We start from the raw sequence: 25,331 nt of genomic DNA on the forward strand, positions 1-25,331 counted from the left end.
AATGACCATAGGCCCTGATAATATGCCAGCAACAGTACTAAAGATGTGTGCTCTACAATTATTTGCACTCCTAGCCAAGCTACTCCAGTGTAGTTACAACACTGGCATCTACCAATTTTGAAACTGCCCATGAATGCACTGTCCACAAAAATCATATCAAACTGAACAGGTCAGCTACCATCCCATCAATCTATTCTCAATCTTCAATACAATGGAAGGTATTGTTGGCAGTGCTCAGTTTGGGCTCTGCTAGGCCCACAACCCCTAACTTCATTATGGCCTCAATCTAAACATGGTCAAAAGAACTGTAATCAAAACAGGAAGTAAAAGGTGACTGCCCTTGATATTAAGGCAGTATGTTAGTGCGTGTGGCATGAAGTAGCCCTGGCAAACTGGAGCCAATATTACTGAGGGTCACTGATCTCTGCAATCTGAAGTCATACCTAGTACAAAGGAAGATGGTTGACCTCTAACAACCACAAACATCTCAGCCACAAGACATCTCTGCAGGAGTTCCTCAGACTTGTACTCTAGGTCCAACCATCTTCAGCTGCTACATCAATGACGTTCCTTCCATTGTAAAGTCAGAAATGGGGATGTTTGCATAATGTTCAACGCCATTCACTACTCCTCAGATAATGAAGCAATCCACATCTAAATCCAGCAAGAACTGAACAATACTCGGGCTTAGGCCAACAAGTGGCAAGCAACATTTCAGCCATACATTTGCCAGACCATCTCTGACAAAAGTGGATTTAACCATCACCTCTGGATATTTGCTGAATTCCTTGTTATCAACATTCTGGGCATTACTGCTGACCAGAAATTGAACTGGACCAGCTATATAAATGCTGTGGCTACAAGAGGTCAGTGAGTAATTCACCTCTGGTTTCTATAATGCCTGTCCACCATCTACAAGGCACAAATCAGAAGTGTGATAGAATACGGTCTACTTGCCTGAATGAATGCAGCTCCAACACTCAAGAAGCTCAAAACCTTCAGCATTCACTCCCTTCAACACTGATGCACAGTGACAGCAGTGTGTAGATTCCAGAAGATGCACAATAACTCACCAAGACTCTCAAATCAGCATCTTCCAAACCAGTCACATCTCCCACACACCAGGACTCTGGCAGCAGACACCATATTTGCCTCCAAGCAACATACTATCCTAACTTGGAACTATTTTACTGTTCCTTCACTGTTGCTGGATCAAAATCCTAGAATTCCTTCTCTAACAGCACTGATGGTATACCTACATCATATGATTGCAGATATTGAAGAAGGCAGCTCAGCACCACGTTCTCAGAAGAAATTAAGGATTGGCAATAAGTTAATTCATAAACAATGCAAAACAATTCAGGATTCTACAGTATTATCTAATTATCAATGAGGGGCCAAAACAAATTAAGAAACCACCAGTACCTCCAACATAATTTAAGACCTTCACAGAAAGTACCTCTCTCGTGATTAAATAGATCTTTATGGTACTTACCTTTTATCCCCCAAATCTTGCAACAAATTTGTACTTTAAAATAAATTGCAACATCAACAGAAAGTCATGATAAAACAAAATGAGAACAATTTCCTAATGTGGTCAGTGACAGCATTGATCATTCGCAAATAAATACAAGTATAAGTTAGATGTAAGCATCCAGGATTTCACATTTAGATGAGTTACTTCTCTCTGAAACAGTAGAAGTATCTCAGGTGGTTGTATGTAGTGTTGCATATCCAAGATTCACACCTGTTTGTACAATTAAATTATTCAACAGAAGCATGAAATGTGCACAAAAAAGCTTTGTTATGTGAGATAATTATTTAGTGAAAAATTGCTCTGTGATTCTTAGGAGTGCAATGTTTCATAACACATTACTTTCAGTTGCCTTAACAGCAGGTTTGTCAGCCATAAAGAAGGAGCATCATGCATGCATGATCATAGGCAGTCATAATTTGTTTACCAGTGTGGGTAATCTTGTGACATATGCTACTTAATTTACAAAGCATTAGCTTTAAAAAAAAAGAGTGGCAGTTTACCTCCTCCTTATGGCAGAATCTAGAACCCATGGGATATTTGTTGCTCCAAGTACCAAGATTCCTTCATTATCCACTCCAACACCTGCCAAAAGTTGTTAGTAGTTATATTGTGTAATGATATATTGTATAAATAACAGGACATAGAAGAAATTTAATCAGAAATGTGTCAAGTTGGAAAATATAGAACATGTAATTTAGATTAAATAAATTAAGGCTGTTATTCCCATCATGTATAGTTAGACATATCTCAGCTAATATTTAGGTTCACGACTCAGCAATAGAGTCAGATCATTCATTGAAAAAAGCTTGTGGTTCATAAGGTAGCAAAGGTTCATCAATACAGGAAGGAGCTAAATATTTTTCACTAAAACACTAACGGCAGAAATCACAACAGGTGTTCAATTCAGACACACTGTTGATTTTGAAATAGTGCCACGTCAGGAGAACTGATGGATGGAGACATGATGCTGAGAAACTAAAATGCTGCAATAGGCAAGTTTAATGAAGTATTTTTCTTGCATTTGATGCAGATGCACAAATTTCAAGGTTTTCTTGTGGGACGAATGTTTGTTTAAAAGATCAATGTTTGGTATTCTGGTGATTACAACTTTCAAATAGCTTTCATCCACTGATACTAATTTTGCTTGGTGTCTGAAGTATTTAATACATTTTTAGGATCCCAGCTGATGTTTTTACTGGACAAGTCAAATTCCAGACTGAAATCTGGCTTGATAGATCATATTTTGTTTTTGTTTGTTTTTAATGAAGTGGTCTTTTATTGAAACACAAGCATGTGGTGCTGCAGGTTTGATTTTAACAATGAAACTGAAGTTTATAATGCAAAAGATATGAAAACAATAGGATAAGCCAAACTACTTACATATAATATGCATTTAAAGATTTTGGAACAAATAGCAAACTACAATCCCATTAATCCCAACACTAGAGAGAAAATCCTCTTTCAATTAAATACAAGGTTTGATTTCGTCAGACACAAGAATCTTATCACCTCTTCCTTGAGCCTTCATACAATTGAACTTAGATTTTCCCAGCTTCAAACAATCCCTTCAGGGCTTAACCAAACAAATGTTATAGAACTTTAAAACTACACTCATTACACTGAGGTAAGTAATTTCTTAACTGTTCTAAACTATTACCCTTTCTCAGGAGCATTTATTGTGCACATCCAGATTTTGCTAAGACATTTGAAAACCCTAAAGCATTTTTGCCCCTAATTATGGGTGTTCCCCTAATCAAAAGAAAAATAATTTCCAGAAACTTCCAAATTGATCTCCTAATGCATAACTGTTTACTTTGTTTGTTGGTGAAAAATATCCCAATGAAAACAAATTCCCATCAGCTTTCAAGAAATCTCTCAGACTTGTTATTTTAAAAGAAATCATTGTGGCTAAAGAAGTACCCACAAGATAATAAATAAATCCCTTCAGACACAGACCAAAACTCACATGCCACTAGTTCAAATCCATACTTTAAAATAAATGGTCATTAAAAAAAAAGAGAAATCAATTTAGATCTGAATACAAGCATACGAATTTGGAGTAGGACACTCAAGCCTGCTGCATCCTTCAGCAAGATTCTGACTGATCCAGTTACTCCATATGCCCACATATTTGCAATAATACTCCCTCCCCACCCCCCTTACAAGAATCTAACTAGCTCTGCCATAAAAATATTCAAGGACTCTTTGAAGGTGGTAGAAGCAGAGATTTCCAAAGACGCATTACCTTTCGTGAGGAAAATAAATCCTTATCTCTTTTCAATGGTCAACCTCTTTTTTTTCAAACAATGATCCACAGTTCTAGATTTTCTTAAAAGAAGAAACATCCTTTCCACATGCACTGTCAAGATCCCTCAGGATCACACATTTTAAACAAGTCACCTTTTACTCTAAACTGTGAATACAAGCCTAACCCATCAAACATTCCCTCATAACGCACCCATCCATTCCAGGTAACAGTCTAATAACCCTTCTCTGAAGGGTTTCCAATAGATTTACATCCTTCCTTAAGTAGAAACAGTACTCCAGGTGTCATCTCATCAATGCCATGTACAATCTAAATATAACATGCTCATTTTTGTATTCAATTATCCTCCTAATAAGCAATATTCTATTAACTTTCCTAATTACTCACCGTACTTGCAAAACCTACAAACCCTTTGATATTCATGCATTAGGATACTCTCTGCAGCTCAGAGTTCATAGAAATGAAAATTCTCTGTTTTTGCATGATACAGGTGCGGGCTTCAATTGTAAATTTGGAACTTGTCAAGACAAAATTGACCCTCAAATAAATTTAGAATTTCATTGCCTCTCCCTATTACAGTGGCTGGGAGGAACAGATACCCAGCAAAATCTGTTTATGCTGTGTTGATCAACAGCTTTTACAATAAGAACTACATAAATATTTGGAACAATTTTGAAGTTTGTTAAATAAAAAAGGGATCACAGTTCTGTGATGCACAATTTTTTTTAACACCACAGAAACATCATGTCACAGGAAACAACCAAAGAACAAAGGATATAATATTTCGCTGAGATTCTGGAAACCCAACTTCATTTGCTGTTAAGCAAGGAGTCAGAGAATTTCAAAAACCTCTTTGTAGAAGACTACTTGGTTGGATAATGCTCCCAATTAAAGAACTAGCCAACTACAGTGAAGTATTTGGTCTGGTGGCCTGTATGAATTTGTACGACTCCATTCTTTAGTTTCTTAGATTCTTAATAAAACTTTACATACAAATCATAAATAAGACTGCTTATTTGACTAGCCATAACAAGGATGCTTACCCTGCATCTGGACCAAGAATTCCGTTTTAATACGCCTTGCAGCTTCACTTTCATTTTCACTCCTTGAACCACAAAGAGAATCAACCTCATCAATGAAGATAATTGAAGGCTTGTGCTCTCGGGCAAGCTGAAATAAATTCTTTACCAACCTGAATAAATCAAAAGTAGAAATACAGAAGTGATTAAATGTATGTATTTATAGTGACAACACTCCTGTGATATAGCTACCAAATGCTTGAGATAGACTTTACATCTGAAAAATCTTGGAAACCAATTCACATTCATAAATCTTACTTCCTTTTTGCAAGGATTTTATCATCACATTTCTGGATTACGATTTACCAGTAACCTTTCCTCACTTTTTTTTCCCTCAATGCCCACAACGTAGTTGCAGATTATGGCTCAACTTTGTAGAGTGAGTTACTAAAGACTTTTGTCCAATTACATTATAGATATTTTCGAACCAACCTGCTCAGAGATGTTATTGCACAGATTTACAGCAGTTGGGACTTGAACCCAGGAACCACTGGCTCACGACCTTGTCCATATACACGCATGCATAGATTTATCACTCAAGCTTTATTAAGACTTAACTAACGGACATAGAGCGCAGCATTTTGGGAAACTTGAGTGGACTCAATTTCATTTATGCCATTTATTGATCAACATCTGCCTTCATCAGACTGTTGATTGAAATAGCATCAAGGCAGCTACTTTGTACAGATTCACATAAACCCAAGTGGCCAAGTGGTATTAACAATCTTACTACATTAATTGTACTTTGTATGGGTTAACACTTTGACCTGGATTGAAATCATACAGAAACCATCAAGTGCAATACTTTTCAGAAATAGCTCTTAAAAAGAACAGGCAGGAAACATTTGTTTCCTACAAATAGGCAATTGTGCAAGATAATATTAAAGTTCCATAAAGTCAGCATGATAGAAACTCACTTTTCACTTTCTCCAAGCCATTTCGAAACCAGGTCAGAGGAGGAGATTGAGAAAAATGTTGAGTTGTTTGCTTCTTTTGCCACAGCTTTCGCCAGGTAAGACTTGCCAGTTCCAGGTGGACCAAACAGAAGGATTCCTCTCCATGGAGTTCTTTTGCCTGGAGAGATAAATATCTTAAAAGTTCAATTCCAAACCCTGCTTAAAAAAAAGACCTTTACAATCAAAGCCAAACAAAATAAATGGAAGCTACATCAGCTACTAATCAAAGAACTAAGCTCATGTCATTTCACCGGGTGAAGTTACAGTCAAACTCAAAAGAACAATATTCCAACTTGCCTTTTAAAAAGAAAAAAAAAAAGTGACCCTCCTATTTCTTCCCTCCCCAACTCTTGAAGACACCTCCTTCCTTTTCTCCCCTGATCCTTGACGCCTCTTCTTTCTCCTTCACATCCTTTGCAACCTTCTCCTTTTCTCATACTTGCAGCCTTCTACTTCCCTCATTACCCTTCCAGCATTCTTTATGTTACAACCTCCTTCTTCCCCACTTTTCAAAATTTCTTTCTTGCCTCTCTTTGCAGCCTCTTTCTCACTGATCATCTCCTGCAGCCTCCACTTTTGTAACCTCATTTCACCCTCCTCCCCACAGCTAACAGCACGAGCCAGACCAGCCAATGGCAGTCTGCCAGCATGCACACGGCTAATTATTTTCCCAGCTGCTGCTGCTCCTCTCCCACATTGCTCCTGATTGTTTCTCACGCACTGCTCACATTAATTGGTGACTGGGAGAGCATGAGAGATACATGCTATGATTGGAGGAGTAGCTCCTTACAGATACTGTCTATCTCTCTTTCTCCTTTTTCCCAGTTGGGTATCCCTGTGATTGGTTATGCCTGGGTCTTCTTTCACGTGCAGGGGTGAATGCATCCACTGCCTGAGTACTTTGAGTATTAGTAACAGAGATCCAAGTTGACAATGGACTTGCCAATAAAAACATTTATACAGCAAATTTCAAGAGAATTCAGGCCTTTTACAAGATTTTTAGTAAGAGACTTAAGTAGTTACCAACCTGTGAAGAGATGAGGAAACTTGATGGGCAAAATCACAGCCTCTTTAAGAGCTTCTTTGGCACCTTCCAGACCGGCAATGTCATTCCAACCCACATTTGGCTTCTCCATAACAATGGCACCTAAACAATAAAAAGGTATTTATAAAGATACAAGGAGCACAAGTTCAGTAGTTGCATATTACTAATCATAAAAAAGTTGAAATAATTAATTTATTCCTTCACCTGTTTCACTTTGCATATTGATGGTTAGATTACCAGCTTCAATGCCATCAATAGCTCCAAATTTTGAGAATTTAGGATCCTCACTCTTCTAGGAAGCTGACACGGAATTGTTGTGTTTATTGAATAAGTTAAATCAAACAGGACTGAAACAAAAAGGCTTGGCTTACATAGTGTCTTTAATGTACACAGGTTTCCCCAAATTGTTCCGTCGAAATAGAAATTAGAGGTTGAGAGGCTTGGCTAAGCAGTGGATTTTAAACAATGTCAAAAAAATGGGAAGAAAAGCGAGAAAGAAACTGATAGTGAGATTTACATGACCACCAATAGTGGGACAAAGGATAGAGGGAATTTAAGAGGACAGAATGAATGGATGGAGGTGCGATAAGGAGCAAATACAAATAGGGTTACAGGAAGTCACAGAAATTGGGAAGCATAAGGCATGGAAAGAATTAAAGGTTGAGACATAAATTTCAAACTTAACACTTATCGGTTTTGAGCAATTTAGGCCAAGGAAGGGGTGATGGGAGATTGGGTCTTGGTGAAGGATAGGAATGATGTGTTTCGGACAGGTTGGGTTAGGACAGTGGATGTTGCAGGTAATCTAGTCAGCAATACAGTCAAGTAAAAGACTAAGTGCATGAAGCATAGGTGAAGATGTCAATGGAAGAAAGGCTAAAATTCAGTTAGGAACTAAAACTGATCCAGACTTATTGACCAGTTAGTTATTTTTTTCAAAATAAGGCACATGGAGGTCTACCCACGAAGTAATTTTATCAAGAATTTGCATGATGTTGTAATATTAATAATCATAAATAGATAAGGAATTGATAAAATCAGAACAGTTGACAAACAAAACTCAATTTTTCTTTCAATTTCCAGCCCTTTATAAAAGAACTAAGGAATAAAAATGAGCCCTGTTTGGAAGTCTGATGAGAAAAATAATTCCTGTTTCACCTAAAGGGTTAGGTTTTGAGTGGGAGAAAGCACTTAAGTGTGAAGTTTAAAAGAGGAGCAAAAAATAAAATCATCTGCGATCTGTCCTTTATAAACTGAAGTTTATAATTACCATCTATTTGTTCAGATGCCGTGCAAATTCTAAACATCTATAATATGTAGGACTCAAAACAAAGGTACATTTCATTTAAGTTTTATTGTTGCTGCAGTATGTTATGCCTGTGACAGCACAACATTATATAACTTAATAACTTATTTACTCTTTGATGGGGGGTTGGGGAGCACATTGCACTTTCGTGCCACAAACCTTAAAGTACTTTCTGAAAATTCTTTTGACATGTCCTTTTTTAACCCCCCTCAAATGAAATTTCTGTCAGTCAGTGTTTAAGTACAATACACAAAATTACATTTTTTTATGATGTGATTAAACTAGAAAATTGCTATCTTTTCAAATGGTTTCTTCACAGATTTTTTTTAAATTAGAGATTTCAGCTTCTTCCAAATGAGTTTGATACAGTTGTCCAATTCTGTGTATAGTGTCAGTTAAACGTATGCTGCGTGGTTCAAGTCAGGCTGTGTAAGCCTTTAGGCACACGATAAGATCTGAAATGAAGGCAAATCTGCCCCACCTGAATGACTCAAACCAAAACCAGGTAGTTTGCAAGCATCCCTAATGTGAACTGAATTATCTGGCCTCATTCAAATCAAAAGGGTAATGTGCCCTCAGGGAGATTGGACTTGGACTTGGAATAGTGGGAACAGCAATAACAATGAAATAAAAACACCATGGCTTAAACTGTTGGTGTGCAGATCATCAGATATATGAAGGAATACATACATATTGACACTGGATGTACAACAGGCTCCTAGAGGAAGCCCTGACATGCATGCCTACCTACATGAGAACTTAAGAGTTGAATTCTTGGGACAGATCCAAGCAACTTACCTTGATAGTTACTAAGAAGCTCTTAGATAGTTGAAAGCTGAATCTAACACCTACTTAATTCTATTACACTGAAAGCAGCAAGTTACAACCAAATAGGTTTTTAAATATAAAAATCATTTTGCCAGTTACCTTGGAGCTGACTCTGTAATTTCTTCTTCTCTGAATTATCAACCTCTCCATCACTGTCATTCCTACAAAAAAGCAGCAAATAAAACCCATTGAAAGCCCAAAAAGTTATGGCTCACATTAAAGTATGCAATAAACAATACAATGTATTTTAAAACAAACAAACATCAATTAATAGGAGATAGTAGGGACTGCAGATGCTGGAGAATCTGAGACAACAAGGTGCAGGGCTGGATGAACACAGCAGGCCAAGCAGCATCATAGGAGCAGCGAGGCTGACGTTTCGGGCCTAGACCCTTCATCAGAAAAAAGGGTTAGAACAGTGTTGACATAAAAAAATCCTGGAAGTAATATTGCCACAAAGTGTGATCCAGGCTCAATTGCCCATTTTGTTTAACAGGTAATGTTGTATGTGGTGGGGAAGCATCTGTAAGCAGTCAAGTAGGTTCTTTTGATGAGGGAGAAAACAGCAAATGACACGGCAAATCCATACATTTATTAATAGTTAATTTACAGACACAAATGGCATGTTTCATAACCATTGATTAAGACTTGCCTATAAAGACTAGAAAGCCATTAAATACTTTAAAATAGAAAGCCAACTATATTGTTATTATTTTGGTCTGAATATTCAAATCCGATGTCCAACTTAACCAAAACTAATTTTTCTTTTTGTGCCTAGTTGGTACCTAATCACCTGTTCAGAACTGTGTAACTTAATACCAGTATCTTGGGGCTCTCAAGATACCTTGTATGGACATTTTATGGTTGAGTCAAGAGGAGTGCACTCTCGAATCTCATCATTCCAAATGTGACAACTCCACTGATGTCGCCCAGTTTCTGATACAAATGTATGCTTCCTCTACATTAGATTTGAAAAAGAAGATCCATCAACAAGGCTTCTTTAATAAAGGTGAAAAGGCAAGTTACGAAGAGGTTACAAACAATTTACAGAGAGATATTAATATGTTAAGTAAGTGGGCAAAACGTTGGCAAATGGTGTATATTCTGCAAAAAGTGAAGTTGGTCAGTTTGGAAAGGAGAACAAAAGAACAGAATATCATTTAAAGGGAGAAAAACTGCAGAAAGCTGAAATACAAAGGGACCTGGGAGTACTTATGCACAAAACACATTAAGCTAGCACACAGGTGCAGCAGGTAATCAGGAAGGCTAATAGACTTGTATCCCTTATTTCAAGAGGATAGGAGTATAAGAGTATGGAGTCTTCCTGCAACAGTACAAGTGCTGGTGTGACCACATCCGGCATAGTATGAGCAATTTTGGTCCCCTTGTTTAATGAAAGATATTTCATTGGAAGCAATTCAAAGGAGGTTCACAGGAATAGTCTCTGGAACGGAGGGATTGTCTTACGAGCAAAGGCTACACGGGTTAGGATTCTTCTCACTGGAGTTTAGAAAAATGAGAGATGATCTCATTGAAAGATATAGAATTAGGTAAATTGAAAAGCACTTGTTGCTAATCCAAAACCAGAACAGATGATCTGGAAACACAGAAGTTTAAGCAGCATTTTGGAAAGCAGACAATGTTCCTTAGCTGGACCCTTAATCTAGAAAATCATCTTGAATGCATTCTTCCTCCACACTATTATGGCAAACATGGTTTGTCCAATCGATAAGATTAAATTCCTCAGGATTATCATATTACCGTTTTTACATGCGCTGCTAATTCACTGAATAATACTCCACCCTACTCGCCACCAATGTTTGGGGATTTATAAACTAATCCCATTATTATTTTCTGTCCCTTGCTTTTTGGCTCAAATCAAATGGATACAATGATTGGTACTATGTAGATAGAAGCAATATAGGTATGGTTCTAAAATAAATATATTATGTCAGTGTTCACTAGAGAGTGACGACACGGATTTAGAAATCAGCAGAAAGTCTGTGGTACAATTAAGTAACTTAGCATAAACAGAGAGGAGGCCCGAGTGGTCTGCCAGGCTTAAAATTTGTTAAAACTTCAGGGCCGGGTGAAATGTATCCCAGGTTGTTCAGTGAGGCAAGGGAAGAAATAGCAGGGGTGCTTGCAAAAATGTTCAATTCCTCTCTGCACAGGAGAGGTGTCGGAGGACTGGAGTACAGCTAATGTGGTACCATTATTCAAAACAGGGAGCAAGGTATAAACTGGAAACTAGAGGCCAGTCAGTCTAATCTCAGTGGTGGGGAAACTACTGGAATCAATTCTGAGGGAAAAAATTAACCTGCACTTGGCGACAGGGCTTAATCAAGAACAGTCAGCGTGGCTTTGTTAAGGGGAGGTCATGTCTGACCAACTTGTTTGATTTTTCAAAGAGGTCACCAGATGCGTAAGAGGGAAATGCATTTGATGTAATCTACTTGGATTTCAGCAAGGCTTTTGATAAAGTCCTGGATTGAAGGCTGACAGCAAAGCAAGCAGCCCATGGGATGCAAGGAGATTTGACAAATTGGCTACACAATTGGCCGAGTTAGGAAGCACAGGGTGATGGTTGAGGGGTTAGGGGTGCTTTTCTCTCTGAAATTCCGCATCCAGTGAGGTCTGAAAGGATCAGTGTTCGGGCTCTTGCAGCTGGTGGTTTACATAAATGATTTAGACTTTAATGTAGGAGGGTTGATCAGCAAGTTTCCAGATGGCACAATAATTGGTCAGGTCGTAAACAGTAAGGATAGCCCTAGATTACCAGGGGATATACAGAAGCCGGCATATGGGCTGAGGAGTCACAAATAGAATTCAGCAGGACAAACAAGGTGAGGGAATACATGAATGGTAGAATCCTGAGAAGCACCAAGGATTTGAGGGAGCTTGGTGTGCATGTACACCGGTCCCTTAAGGTATCAGGATAGGTGAACAAAGTGGTTAAGGCAGCATATGGCATATTTTCCTTTATTAGCTAAGGTGTGGAGTTTAAGAGCAGGGAGGTTATGCTGGAACTGTATAAAACAGTGGTTAGGTCACAGCTGAGTATTGTTTGCTGTTCTGGAATCCACATTATAGGAGGGCTGTGGCTGCACTGGAAAGGATGGATAGAAATTTACCAGGATATTGCTTGGCTGGAGAGTTTCAGCTTAGAAGAGAGTTTAAAGAGACAAAGTGTGTTTAACAGAATAGACAGGAAGAAATGTTTCCCTTTAATAGAGGTATCAATGACCAGGGGCATAGATTTAAGGAAAGGGACAGGAGGTTTATATGGGATATGAAAGAAAAACCTTTTCACCCAGAATGTGGTGGGAATCTGGAACTCACTACTTGTAAGGATGGTCGATGCAGAAACCCTCAACTTTTGAGAAGTATTTAGATGTGCACTCACAATGCCAAGGCGTACAAACCAATGGGCTAAGTGCAGGAAAGTGGCATTAGTATAGTTAGGTGGTTGTTTTTGACAAGCGTGGACATGATGGGCTGAAGATCCCTTTCCTGTGCTGTAGATCTGTATGGCCTGAATCTTATGGAAGTAACAAATCAACTTTGGATTGGCAATCTTGAGAGATTACAAGTGATAAGAAGTTAGAGGACCATTGGGAACAGGATTGGAGGGCTGAAGTATTTAGAGAGGATTGCTTTTTGGGGAGGCAGGGCTTGGTTGTATCACTATCTAGGAGTTAGATATGGCTTTAATCTGTCCAGTTTTTTTATGGGCAACTATTTTGTTAATTGTCACATGTATCTTAAGTCACCAACTGTAACTTGGGGTCCCCAGGAGCTGGGCAATTGTCCGCTAGAAGTTTAAACAATCTGGAGATTGGATGTTCTTGAATTTCTGAACAAAGATGTTTTCTCTTCTCTGTCTTTATCCCACCTTTTATTGATTATATTGAAAGTATTCTGCTGTATGGCCTCAATATTTCTCAGTGCTTTCGAATTTACCCTTTCCTGAAAATTCCCAATCCCAGTCTTTGGTAATTTCAAACTTTATCCACAGCTCTAATCATTCAACTAATCAGTATACTGACCCTAAGCCATTTTAAGTGGCATTCACACCAACAGAACTTTCCCCAGTCCTGCTGCCAGTACACCAGGAATCAAATCTCCTATGGGCTCTGTATTTCAGCTCCCTCAGGAGAACATCATTCCTCATTTTACTTATATTGCAATTTTAATATGGATCTCATTCAAAGTCAAACTCCAACACAAAGACCTTAATACTGGCAGCATGGAGGCAGAACTTAGCATTTGGAACTTCTAGCCATGGCATGCATGCGTTGGTGGGTGGGGAGGGCAGGAATGGCCTAGTGGTTTTCATCACTGTTAATCCAGAACAATTTTTCTGGGGACCCAGGTTTGCATCCCAACATGGTAGATGGTGAAATTTGAATTCACTAAAAATCTCGAATTAATAGTCTAATGATGACCATCATTCTGTCAATTGTCAGAAAACCCCATCTGGTTCACTAAAGTCCTTTAGGGAGGGAAGCTGCCGTCCTTACCTGGTCTGGCCTACGTGCAATTCCAGATGCACAACAATGTGGTTGACACTTACCCCTCTCTGGGCAATTAAGGATGGGCAATAAATGCTGGCCTAGCCAGAAATAGCCACATCCCATGAATGAATTTTTAAAAAATTAGAAACCTCTTATTCTTCAAGCTCGCATGGCTTCCAACATCAACTTGTTATGCAATTAGAAACATTTCAGAACAGTCACTGTTGTACGTACCCTTTCTCATCACCTGTGTTTGACTCTTCAATTGGCTTTTTAACATTTTGTTTTTTTTGCAGATATTCTTTTAGTTTTTCAGCTCGATCCAGGTACTCTGTACATTTTGCTCGAAGGCTTTCTTTTGCTTTAGCACCTTGAGCTTCATCTAACAAGCAAATATAACATTAATTCCCATCTACTGAAAAACAAAGCAAAATTGTGTGCTTTACTACAATAAATAAACTCTCCTTCCACTACAATGATTGATTCAATCCTGTAAACCAGTTTAAATAAATCTACATGTTGTTAAGAATGGGAGAATATTCACTAAGCAGAATAACACTTCTCTTGACTAATTTTGAAGCAAATTTAAATAATTACCACTATTCTTTAAAACAAATCTCAGTTTTGTTGAGAGACTGGGATTAGGCAAGAGGAAAAAACACAAGTGAAAAATGCATCCAATCAATACAAAATTGGACATTCAGTGTTACTTGGAATTTATTGCAAAAAAAAAGTTCTTTCAATCCAAATGATCCTGCCAATGTTTATGGTTCTCAACAGCAAAGATTCCTCTGAATTCTGTTTGTTACTTGCAACCAGTTTGTTGCAGACTGTGGCTCCTTTAAGATTGACATGTGACTACACATCTTAGAGGAAACACTGCTTTTACGACCTTTCATTCTGTCCAGTGTGTTTCCAATTGCTGTGCAACAAAATAAAGGCAGCTAAGGGAACACTGCACATGAGCCACCTGACTCCACTTCAACTGAATCTATTCAACATGTAATCCTATCTTTTCTTCACATAATTATTCAGGTTCTTTTCAAATGCAACCAAGCTAATCACTTCAAATATTCCATGTGACAGTAAATCAAAAGTTCTAATCGCACTGGGTAGAGGTTTTGCTTGCATTTTCTATTGGAATTATTAATAACCATCTTCACTTTATATTTTCTAATTTTGACTTCCCAAAAATGAATGGCAACCCTGACTAACCCTTTAAAAATCTTAATTGCATGTCAAATCACACCTCAGCCTTTTGGAGAGAACACCAACCTATTCAGTCCTTTTTCAAAAGTATAACCTCTCAGTTCTGACATTATCTTTGTGGATCTGTTTTGCACCTACTCCAGTGCCTCTATCATTTTATAATATTTTAGACAAGAATTATACATAAAGCAGCAAGTTGATTTAACCAAGGTTCTGCACAGTTTTAATCTACCAGGCTTTCCAATTCTATGATACTTGAAATCTTCCGTCTATCTTTTTTATTTTATTGCAACTTGCTAGTAATGTGTACCTGTACTTTGATATCCATTTGGTCTAGTACCTCTTAATTTTCGAACAGTATGTGGCCTTCTTATTCCTTCCTACCAAATAAAGCAACATGTGTTTGTATATCACAATGACATATTACAATCTAGATATTTCAGTAAAAATGGCAATGAAATTGTCAGCTTTTGCTGTCATTACTCCTCTGAAACCAAAACTGTCTAGAATAACTGCAGAAAAACTGTCTACCTATACAGGTGAATGTGGAAATTGACAAGTATTTCTACACTCCGATAAAGAATATGTTGCTGAGTCATGCAGACTACAGTTGATTAGAAATACCCAAATTGATAAGAACTTGCCCTTTTATATTACTGTCCTTGCTGTAAAATCCTGGAAAAGTTGTGCTTTTTTTGAGGTATAATTGCATTTTTAACTGTATATGAAGTCCAAATTTTCTGTTGAAAAATCAACTTTATATTTATGGAATGGCACATCTCAAAAATTCCAAATACTTTGTCACAAAACTTAAACAATTTTTGAAACTTATTATATTTCAGTTTTTTGATTCGATGTGCATGCTCAAATCATTATATAATTTAACACGAAGGAATCAGTGCATTTTACTTCCTGGTTTACTGCCTAGAACAGCAAAGTTATGTAATTGAGATAACAAGGTGCAGAGCTGGATGAACACAGCAGGCCAAGCAACATCAGAGGAGTAGGAAAGCTGACGTTTTGGGCCTACACCCTTCTTCAGAAATGGGAGAGGGGAAGGGGGTTCTGAAATAAATAGGGGGAGAGGGGGAGGCGGATAGAAGATGGATAGAGGAGAAGATAGGTGGAGAGGAGACAGACAGGTCAAAGAGGCAGGGATGGAGCCAGTAAAGGTGAGTGTAGGTAGGGAGTTAGACAGGAGATAGGTCAGTCCAGGGAGGACGGACAGGTCAAGGGGGCGGGATGAGGCTAGTAGATAGGAGATGGGGGTGGGGCTTGTGGTGGGAGAAGGGGATAGGTGGGAGGAAGGACAGGTTAGGGAGGCGGGGACAAGCTGGGCTGGTTTTGGGATGTGGTAGGGGGTAGGGGAGATTTTGAAGCTTGTGAAGTCCACATTGATACCATTGGGCTGCAGGGTTCCCAAGCGAAATATGAGGTGCTGTTCCTGCAACCTTCAGGTAGCATCGTTGTGGCACTGCAGGAGGCCCAGGATGGACATGTCATCTGAGGAATGGGAGGGGGAGTTGAAATGGTTTGCGACTGGGAGGTGGAGTTGTTTAGTGCGAACCGAGCATAGGTGTTCCGCAAAGCGGTCCGCTTGGTTTCCCCGACGTAGAGGAGGCCACAATGGGAACAGCGGATACAGTATACCACATTAGCAGATGTGCAGGTGAACATCTGCTTGATGTGGAAAGTCTTCTTGGGGCCTGGGATGTGGGTGAGGGGGGAGGTGTAGGGGCAGATGTAGCACTTCCTGCGGTTGCAGGGAAAAGTGCTGGGTGTGGCGGGGAGTATGGAGCAGACAAGGGGGTCATGGAAGGAGTGGTCCCTCTGGAAAGCAGTTAAGGGTGGGGAGGGAAAAATGTCTTTGGTGGTAGGGTCGGATTGCAGATGGCGGAAGTGTCGGAGGATGATGCGTTGGATCCGGAAGTTGGTGGGGTGGTAAGTGAGGACGAGGGAGATTCTGTTTTGGTTGTTATTGCAGGGAGGGGGTGTGAGGGATGAGTTGTGGGAAATGCAGGAGACACAGTCGAGGGCGTTCTTGACCACTGAGGTGGGGAAGTTGCGGTCCTTGAAAAACGAGGATGACATCTGAGATGTTTGGGAGTGGAGTGCCTCATCCTGGGAGCAGATGCGGCGGAGGCGAAGGAATTGGGAATAGGGGATGGCATTTTTGCAGGAAGGTGGGTGGGAGGAGGTGTATTCTAGGTAGCTGTGGGAGTCTGTGGGCTTGAAATGGATATCAGTTTCCAGGTGGTTGCCAGAGATGGAAACGGAGGTGTCCAGGAAGGAGAGAGAGGTATCAGAGATATCAGCTATGTAATTGGCTGGTTAAATCATCACTGTTGCGAAATGCCTGGAGACTAGATTCAAACTAGTGCTTTGAAATTGGAAACCCACACCAGAGATCTGGAGATCGTTCCAGATTTGAGTTTCAATCTCAGTAGCTGTAAAATCTAGATTATTGAAATTAATTTTCCTATTACATGCCCATTTTACAAATTTTAGTCACGTCTTTATATTTTGTCAGATGTCCTCAATATTAACAGGATGCCAACCAACCCAACTCCCCCTCCCCCAGCAAGCTGGTGTCATCTGCAAATTATTAGTTCCATTGTTAAATTCATTTAAGTAAATTGTGAATAACTGTGGCCCTTGCATTGATTTCCCAATGAGTAACCATCTTTAATACCTGCCCTCTGTTTTTAGAAAGAGAACCTGCTGTCCATTCTGATACCCATTCTTCCATAATTTTTTCTACTATATAAAACTAATTGTCTAAAAATTCCTTGGATTTGTTCCATGTCCTCTTTGAAAACATACAAATTGCATTAGGTGACCATCCATTCCCTGGCACTATTCCTTTTACTAACGTCTAGTCTATCTTAATTCATTTCAATACACAGATGCATTAAATCTATGAATTTTCTCTTCTCCAAATTTAATCGGTTTATCAATTACTCCCCAGCTTTCTAATTTAAATGTTTAATATCTCTATTGATCACTTCTTGCAATGTCCCAGTCACCTTGTTTGGTTGCTTGGTAAATACGTAAGCTAAGAAATTATGCAGTTACTGTTCTGAGGAAGTTACTGTTCTATGCTGTTCTGAGGAAGGGTCACTGGATCCAAAACGTTAACTAATTTATCTTCACAGATTCTGCAAGAGCTTTTCCAGGAACTTCTGTTTTTGTTCCTGATTTATAGTATCTGCAGCTCTTTTGGTTTTAATTTTTGCAGTATTTCTGCCATTTTGCTGCAAGTTCCTATGGGTTTATCTTCAGTCATCCTATCCCTAGACAGTCTGTACAGTACTCCAATTTCCTTTTCCTTTCTTGATCAATTAATTTTATAGCTTCTATACTTCTTCACCCTGTCCTTTACTGACTGCATACTCAATGTCAGCTTCTTTAAAATAAGATCTTCCATGGGATCAGTGTTCCTGACAAGATCAACATTTGTTGTTCATCTCGCCCTCAATAAGGTAAAGATGAGGCCCCTTCTTGAACCACTGCAGTACATGTAGTGTACATACTGTACACCCAGATTGGGTGTAGGTGCTCCTTTCCTAATGGTGTACAAAAATTATCTCCCAACAACAGTGAAAGGATGGTGATAAATTTCCAAGTCAGGATGATGTGTAGCTTTGAGGGGAGCTTGCAAATGGTGTGTTCCCATGCAACTGGGGCCCTTATCCTTTGAGATGGTAGTGGTCATAAGTTTCAAAGATGCTGCTGAAAGAGACGTAGACAGTCTCTGCATTGCAGCTCACATGTGCCACTATGCACCTGTGGTAGAGGGAGTGAAAAATTCAGATGATGGATGGTGTCCCAAACAAATGGCTTCTTTGTCCAAAATGATGTTCAACGCCTCAATGCTGTTGGAGCTGCACTCATCCAGGGAAATAGTGAATATCCCATCACATTCTCAACTTGTGCCTTGTAGTTGTGGACAGGCTTTGGGAAGTCATGAGGCAAATTACTCACCACTGAATTCAAAGTGTGACCTGCTCTTATTGGCGCAGTACTTACACAAATGATCCAGTTCAGAGTTTCTAGTCAACAGTAATCGTCAGGGTGCTCATTTTCCTTTGGTTTCACCTGTTCATAGTATTTCATTATTGGCTAGCCAATTCTTGCTTATTAGCAGAATATATTCCTCCTGAACTCAACTGATCATTTAAAAAACTTCCCATGACTCTTGTTCTTGTTTCACTAGTTTACTTTTATTTTCTTATTAATAAGCCTATTTGCAGTCAGGCACTTTGGCTTTATGTATTTCTGAATAAAATTTAAATCTCGCTTCATTGTCAATGCTATTTTTGAAATGATCCTCCATGCTTTCATCTCTTACTCTGACTCACTTCCATTTCATAAATCATTCGACCTCTCGCTAATAAGGCAGCTTAATCGCATTATTTAAAATCACTCTGCAAATTAAGGCAGTTTTGTATTAAAGAAAATTATTGCTCTCACCACCGACTTTCAAACAAAAGTTATGTAGTTGACTGTAACCTGATGGTAAGGGTGTTAGATTTATTAGTTAGCTGCTTGGATAAAGTCAGGTGCCAATTTGACCTGTTCAAAAAAATAGGCCTTCCTGAACAATGGTGATAGCAAAACCAGGCAAGTTCATTTTGAGATGGCAACAATCGTGTATACGTAAATGGAGAATTAATGATTAAAGACCAAATTAATTCCTCCAAATTGCATCTTTGTTTTCTTTAAAGTGAATTCTGAATACGTTAATATGAAATTCATAATCTGTTTCACATTGTCCATTCAAACCGAAAGATCTTTAAACAAGTGGTACACAAAAACAATGTGCGCAATGGCCTAGTAACTATTCTTGAAAATTAAGATAACATTAATCTTTTCTTTTTAAAAATTATATCACTGTTTTGGAGCTTTGCAGATATGCTGTTAGAAAAATAATACAGTAAAATTTGTAGCAAATGTAATGAGCAGAGGACCTCTTAAATTGCTTACATTTAACAACATGTAAAAAGTACTGCACGGCACATTGGTATAACCGTAGGGCTTCTTCATAGTTTCCTCCTTTATCTTCTTGAGCTGCTTTGCTTGCAAGATCTATACCTTTCTGTAAAAAGGAGAACAGCAAGTAATCATCACGTATTCAGGCTTTATCTTAGCTGATTAGCTTGAGTCACAATTTCATGAAATCTGTTATTTTAACCATCTTGGTTATTTCTTTCAGAATGGTTATTCCCCAAAATCCTCCACTGCAGCATCCTATTCTGTACTCAAGAAAGAACAACTGACAAATTAAGAAGCACCAGCTTTTTGAGCAGTCTTTCTGAACACACTACTTTTTTGCGTTTGTACAAAATATATTTCCTTTGGTGTCAGGGAAGACCACTTCCAGAATTGAGGACTCAATCCTTTTGACCTGAGAGGTTGGGTCTTTGTTTATGCTGCATTATGTCAATGTAAAAAGTCTTCGGATTGGACAGACAACCCTTCTTGTTGTACTTCAGTTTTAAGGATAATATCTACCATTATGTAGATTTTCTATCCTCAATAATAATCACTAAATGAGACTGGATATTTAGTTAAGAATAAAGAATCATTGAGGATATCACTTCTGATATTGACCAAGCTGGTTTCAATGCTGTTACCACATAGGAGAAATCATTAATGTTATCCCTGAACATTGGGATAAAATAATTATGTAGAGAGGGGATCAATGGAGCCAGAAATGAATTTAACCTATCCTCTTTTCTTACATAAATAATTAAAGGGCGCCATGAAGTGATTGTCAAGGCTTAAAACATCATAGCCTGAATGAGATGGCCAAGTCCTATCAAAAATATAGGTTTGCATTCACAATTTAGGCCTTTACTAACCACTTGGAATTCCATTGTTAAATGTATTGTTCACATGTATGAAGTGTATGACATGCATAAATTTGAATATCAATTCTATTTTACTATAATGGTTTTATTCACTAATTTTCTGATTTTTCTTTTATCATATAGATACTTTTCGAAAGCCTATTTAGCTGCCACCTTTCCTGATCAAAAGATTACTTTTTCGAATAGTCCTACACAATGTTGTTCTCTGTTGCAGATATGAATCTCCAGATTCTCCTTGAGAATCAGTGACCAAAGAGGTTCAGAATATCATAGTTTTAGCTGGAAACTCAGATTTGTACAGCAAAATGCTGACTGCCCTTTGATTGTGGTTCCAATGTGATTGGACATGTTAAGCAGTCAACAACTAACTTACTACATATCATAGAATCCCTATAGTATTCAGCCTGTCGAGTCTGCACCAACTCCCTGAAGATCATCCCACCCAGACCCAGCCCGCCAATTTATCCCCATAATCCCATATTTACCATGGCTAATCCAACCAGCCTACGTATTCCTGGACATTACGGTCAATTCAGCATGGCCAATCCACCTAACCTGCACATCTTCGGACTGTGGAAAGAAACTGGAGCACCTAGCAGAAACCCATACAGGCAAGGGCAGAATGTGCAGACTCCACACAGACACGCAACGCTGGAATTGAACCTGGCTCCCCGCCGCTGAGAGACAGCAGTGTTAACCATTGGACCATCTTGCCACCATATGTTAATCATTTATATTTGCATAATATTCGATTCATTTTTATAATGAATTTCACCCTTCACATGAAATATTAGTTGCCAAACAGGTGGAAACCAAAGTTCTAAATAAGAAACTCGAATTTTCATCTCAACAACAATATTAAATGTGATGAACGTGGAAGATACATTCCTTCACTGAACTCAAATAAGGGGTCTGTGGAACAGCCGCTGTGGGTGGTTAAAAAAACGTTAAGTTTGTGTCAGTTAACTGTAACAGTTGAACTGTTAGTAGCTGAATGAGAACTAGTTTGGAAAGAAAATAATGCACTTCCATCCATTTTATAGCAGCTTTCAGGTAATTCCAAAACATTTTCCTACCAATGAATTACTTTTAAGTGTAGCTGCTTTTAAACAGATATGGCAGCCAATTTCCAAACGGCATTTCCAATAGACAGCAATTTTTATGATTTAAGTTAGAAATGAATATCCACCAGAATCATTTACATTAATCTGAACAGGATCTAGAATGCACTGTCTGAAAAGGTGCTGGAAGATGATATGGCAATTTTAAAAGGAACTTGGATAAATACTTATGGAAAAATTTCAGTGATACAGGATATGATCGGGGTGCGGGGAGGGGGTGGGAATGATGGGATAATTGGCTTCTTTTTCTATGATGAGCATTTACAGCTGATATAATCTGTGAATTTGGGAGGCTGTAGACTTTATAATGGTAAGGGAGAGAGGTCTATTGGATAGGAATTTTAAAAAGGTAATCTGATAAAAGCAAACTATATGATTAGGAATAATGAGATTATGCATTTCACCAGCACAGGCATGTTGGACCAACTGGCCATGTCCTGTCATAAATTTGTAACTTTTTGGGGACTGTGGCTTTATGAACATTGAACAGGTTGAGGGCTCTTTTCTCTAGAATAGACTAAGAAACAACTGATAGAGGTTATGAAAGGAATTGATAAGTTAGACAAAGAGATGATGCCTCAACCTGTAGGCAACAGCAGAGCTATGGCACAAGTACAAAACAGACATCAACAACCAGACCATCACGGAAGCCAACCTTCCATCCATGGACTCTACTTACATGGCCAGTTGCCGCAGAAAGGTGGCCAACATCATCAATGACCCATCGCACCCTGATAATGACCTCCTACAACCTCTTCCATCAGGCAGAAGATACAGAAGCCTGAACACATGCACAAGCAGGTTCAGGAACAGCTTCTTTCTGGCCATTATCAGACTGAATGGACTCTAGCCTCAAATAATGTAACTGGCAATGTAATCTTTATGCCTGTAAGTCTTGTTGATCTGTACATCCTTTGCTTGCTGTGATCTGCCTGTACCGCTCGTAAACAAAGCTTTTCACTGTATTTCAGTACACGTGACAAGAAAATCAAAACCAAAAAAAAGAGGAATTTAAGAAAAACATCATTATCAAGAAAGTTATAAGAAAGTCAATGGCAAGCGGTTACAATGTGGAACAAGAGTAATTGAGGAAAACAGCAGAAACGTAAGAGGAAGTAGAATAAGTATAAGTGAGAAAGGATTTAGATTAGGGTGGGAGAAGACTCACATAAACAAAGCATAACCTATTATATTGAAAAACCGATTAGTCTGTTGTGAAGATTTTGCAATCATTGAAAGGATTTCATCGTTATGACTCCTGGCTTGTTTTTACATTACTAGCAATTTATAAAGTCTTGTTTGTCAATTAGCCATTCATATCTAAAATAACTTTGCTCAGTACCAGGGATTATTTGCATTTGCGATAAACACTGATTGTCACAGTTCTGCAAATATGTGGACACTCTCCAAAGTCGCGCTTTTTTCACGAACGCTGTCCTGTTTTAAAGCATATATTTTCTTTCCCAGTCCCAATGTGAAAGCTAAGATAGAAAACAGAGAACAGCAGCTTATTCCTTGTCGAGGAGATGCTGCTCGCCCAATCGAATGTATTACAAAGTTCCATTGGTGTGTGCTTCAGAGATTTAAAGGAGGGGCTGGCTGTTTCTGCTTTTCGCCTTGCCCTCTTCATGCTACTGCTCTTTAACAGTCACGTCATGTGGGGAACTAGAAGCTGAGCCTGTCCTAGCTGTAGGACACCTTCCCCTGTCCCCTGTGTTTGAACCTTCATTTCGGGCTCTTATCCCACCCCGAATTCTGGACCCAGCCCTGGATAAGAAGCAGCTGATGTGAGAGCCCCAAAGGAAGGATACCGCTCCCTCCGCCCACCACCCTCAGCGGCAGTGATTACCTGCAGGTTGTTACTGTGAGCGGCCATCTGCCCTGTCCTTACGCTGATTGTGTTGAGCAGGAGGTGGCAGGAAAAACGCCGAGGCCCCGGCTCCGAACTTGCTGATAGAAACACGACCCTACTTCCGCCTCCGAGCGGCCTGGCAAAACGCACCTCCGTCACTTCCGACAGACCCAAGCCCAAGACGCCATGACGGTGGCACACTTCCGGTGTCTTGTCTCGCTCCCTTCCCCGTGCCTGAGCTCCTATTGTCTCCAAAACTGCAGCAGCAGCGCCTCCTGTTGGTAAACTAGGCACCTTTTCTGAAGAAGGGTCTAGGCCCGAAACGTCAGCTTTCCTGCTCCTCTGATGCTGTTTGGCCTGCTGTGTTCATCCAGCTCTACACCTTGTTATCTCACCTGTGGGAAAAGGCTGCTACCAAAGAAACAAGAACAGCACATTTAAAAACTTCTGATAGGACCACAAGATATAGGAGCAGAATTAGGCCATTCAGCCCATCGAGTCCACTGTGCCATTCGATTATGGCTGATATGTTTCTCAACCCCATTCTCCTGCCATCTCCCAGTAACCTCAGATCCCCTTACTAGTAACGAACTTAACTAACTCTGTGTTAAATACATTCAATGACTTTGCCTCCACAGCCTGCTGCAGCAATGTGTTCCACAGATTCACCACCCTCTAGGGCTGCACAGTGGTTCAGTGGTTAGCATTGCAGCCTTATAGTGCCAGGGACATCAGGGACCTGGGTTTGATTCCACCCTTAGGTGACTCTGGAGTTTGCATATTCTCCACATGTCTGCTTGGGTTTCCACAGGTGCTCTGGTTTTCTCCTGGATAGGGTAGGTTGGTGGGTCTGGTAGGACCCTCTTTGCAGGGTCACTGTGAACTCAATGGACCAAAAAGGCCTGCTTCCACACTAGGGATTCTATGATTCTGGCTGAAGAAATGTCTCATGTCAGTTTGTGTCCCTTCACTGAGGCCTAGACCTTGGGTCCTTGTCTCTCCTACTGGTTGTCCAGATAACATAAAAATAACATAAAGATTCTTGAAATCCCAAGGTTTGCAAACAGACAATGGAAATGCAAGAATTCTAGCCTCAGAAAGAAATAGCAGATGGGAGGAAGAATTTCAAGGGGACTCAGCACAAGTGAATTCTTTGCAGAACCCTTGATTGCTCAAAATTTGCCACTTTGCACTTTTGAACTGGAAGATTGTAACAGAATGAGACAGAGTCAGCTTAGCTTAAGGAAGTTGTGCTTAATAAAGCTGTGGGAATTTTTTGAGGATGTAACTAGTAGCATAGATAAGGAGTAGCCAGTGGATGTGATTTACTTGGATTTTCAGAAGGCTTTTGATAAGACTCCACGTAAGAGATTAGCGTACAAAATTAAAGCACATGGGATTGGGGGTCATGTTCTGAAATAGATTGAGAACTGGTTGGCAGACAGGAAACAATTCACAATATACATTCATGATTTAGATGAGGGAACTAATTGTAATATCTCAAAATTTGCAGCAGACACAAAGCTCGGTGGGAGGGTATGCTGTGAGGAAGATGCAAAGAGATTTCAGTATGATTTGCACAAGTGGGTAAATTCGTGGCAGATGCAGAATGAGACTTCTATGTCCTTGTATACCAGTCACTCAAAATAAGTATGTAGGTGCAGCAGGCGGTGAAAAAGGCAAAATAGAATGTTAGCCTTCAGAGGAAGGGAATTAGGACATGAAGCAAAGATGTATCTGCC

At 39.3% G+C, this 25,331-nt stretch overlaps 1 protein-coding gene and 1 long non-coding RNA gene across 2 annotated transcripts in view; one reads left to right on the top strand and one right to left on the bottom strand.

Moving 5' to 3' along the window:
- LOC125486478 overlaps window positions 1-4,743 on the top strand; it is a 31,312-nt gene extending 26,569 nt beyond the window's left edge. Inside the window, exon 3 of the long non-coding RNA XR_007265137.1 lies at window positions 4,541-4,743. This is a non-coding gene — a long non-coding RNA (uncharacterized LOC125486478). The remainder of the gene's footprint in view (window positions 1-4,540) is intronic.
- vps4b (vacuolar protein sorting 4 homolog B) overlaps window positions 1-23,785 on the bottom strand; it is a 48,987-nt gene extending 25,202 nt beyond the window's left edge. Inside the window, exons 1-8 of the mRNA XM_020529747.2 lie at window positions 23,587-23,785; window positions 19,730-19,841; window positions 13,769-13,916; window positions 9,117-9,178; window positions 6,866-6,985; window positions 5,800-5,956; window positions 4,847-4,995; window positions 2,038-2,119 (exon numbers count right to left, since the gene is read on the bottom strand). Of these exons, the coding sequence (XP_020385336.1) occupies window positions 2,038-2,119; window positions 4,847-4,995; window positions 5,800-5,956; window positions 6,866-6,985; window positions 9,117-9,178; window positions 13,769-13,916; window positions 19,730-19,841; window positions 23,587-23,613 (857 nt within the window). The 5' untranslated portion in view covers window positions 23,614-23,785. The remainder of the gene's footprint in view (window positions 1-2,037; window positions 2,120-4,846; window positions 4,996-5,799; window positions 5,957-6,865; window positions 6,986-9,116; window positions 9,179-13,768; window positions 13,917-19,729; window positions 19,842-23,586) is intronic.
- Between the last annotated feature and the right edge of the window lie 1,546 nt (window positions 23,786-25,331).

This window comes from Rhincodon typus, chromosome 2 (genome assembly GCF_021869965.1).
Source record: "Rhincodon typus isolate 14 chromosome 2, sRhiTyp1.1, whole genome shotgun sequence".
Classification (NCBI taxonomy): domain Eukaryota; kingdom Metazoa; phylum Chordata; class Chondrichthyes; order Orectolobiformes; family Rhincodontidae; genus Rhincodon; species Rhincodon typus.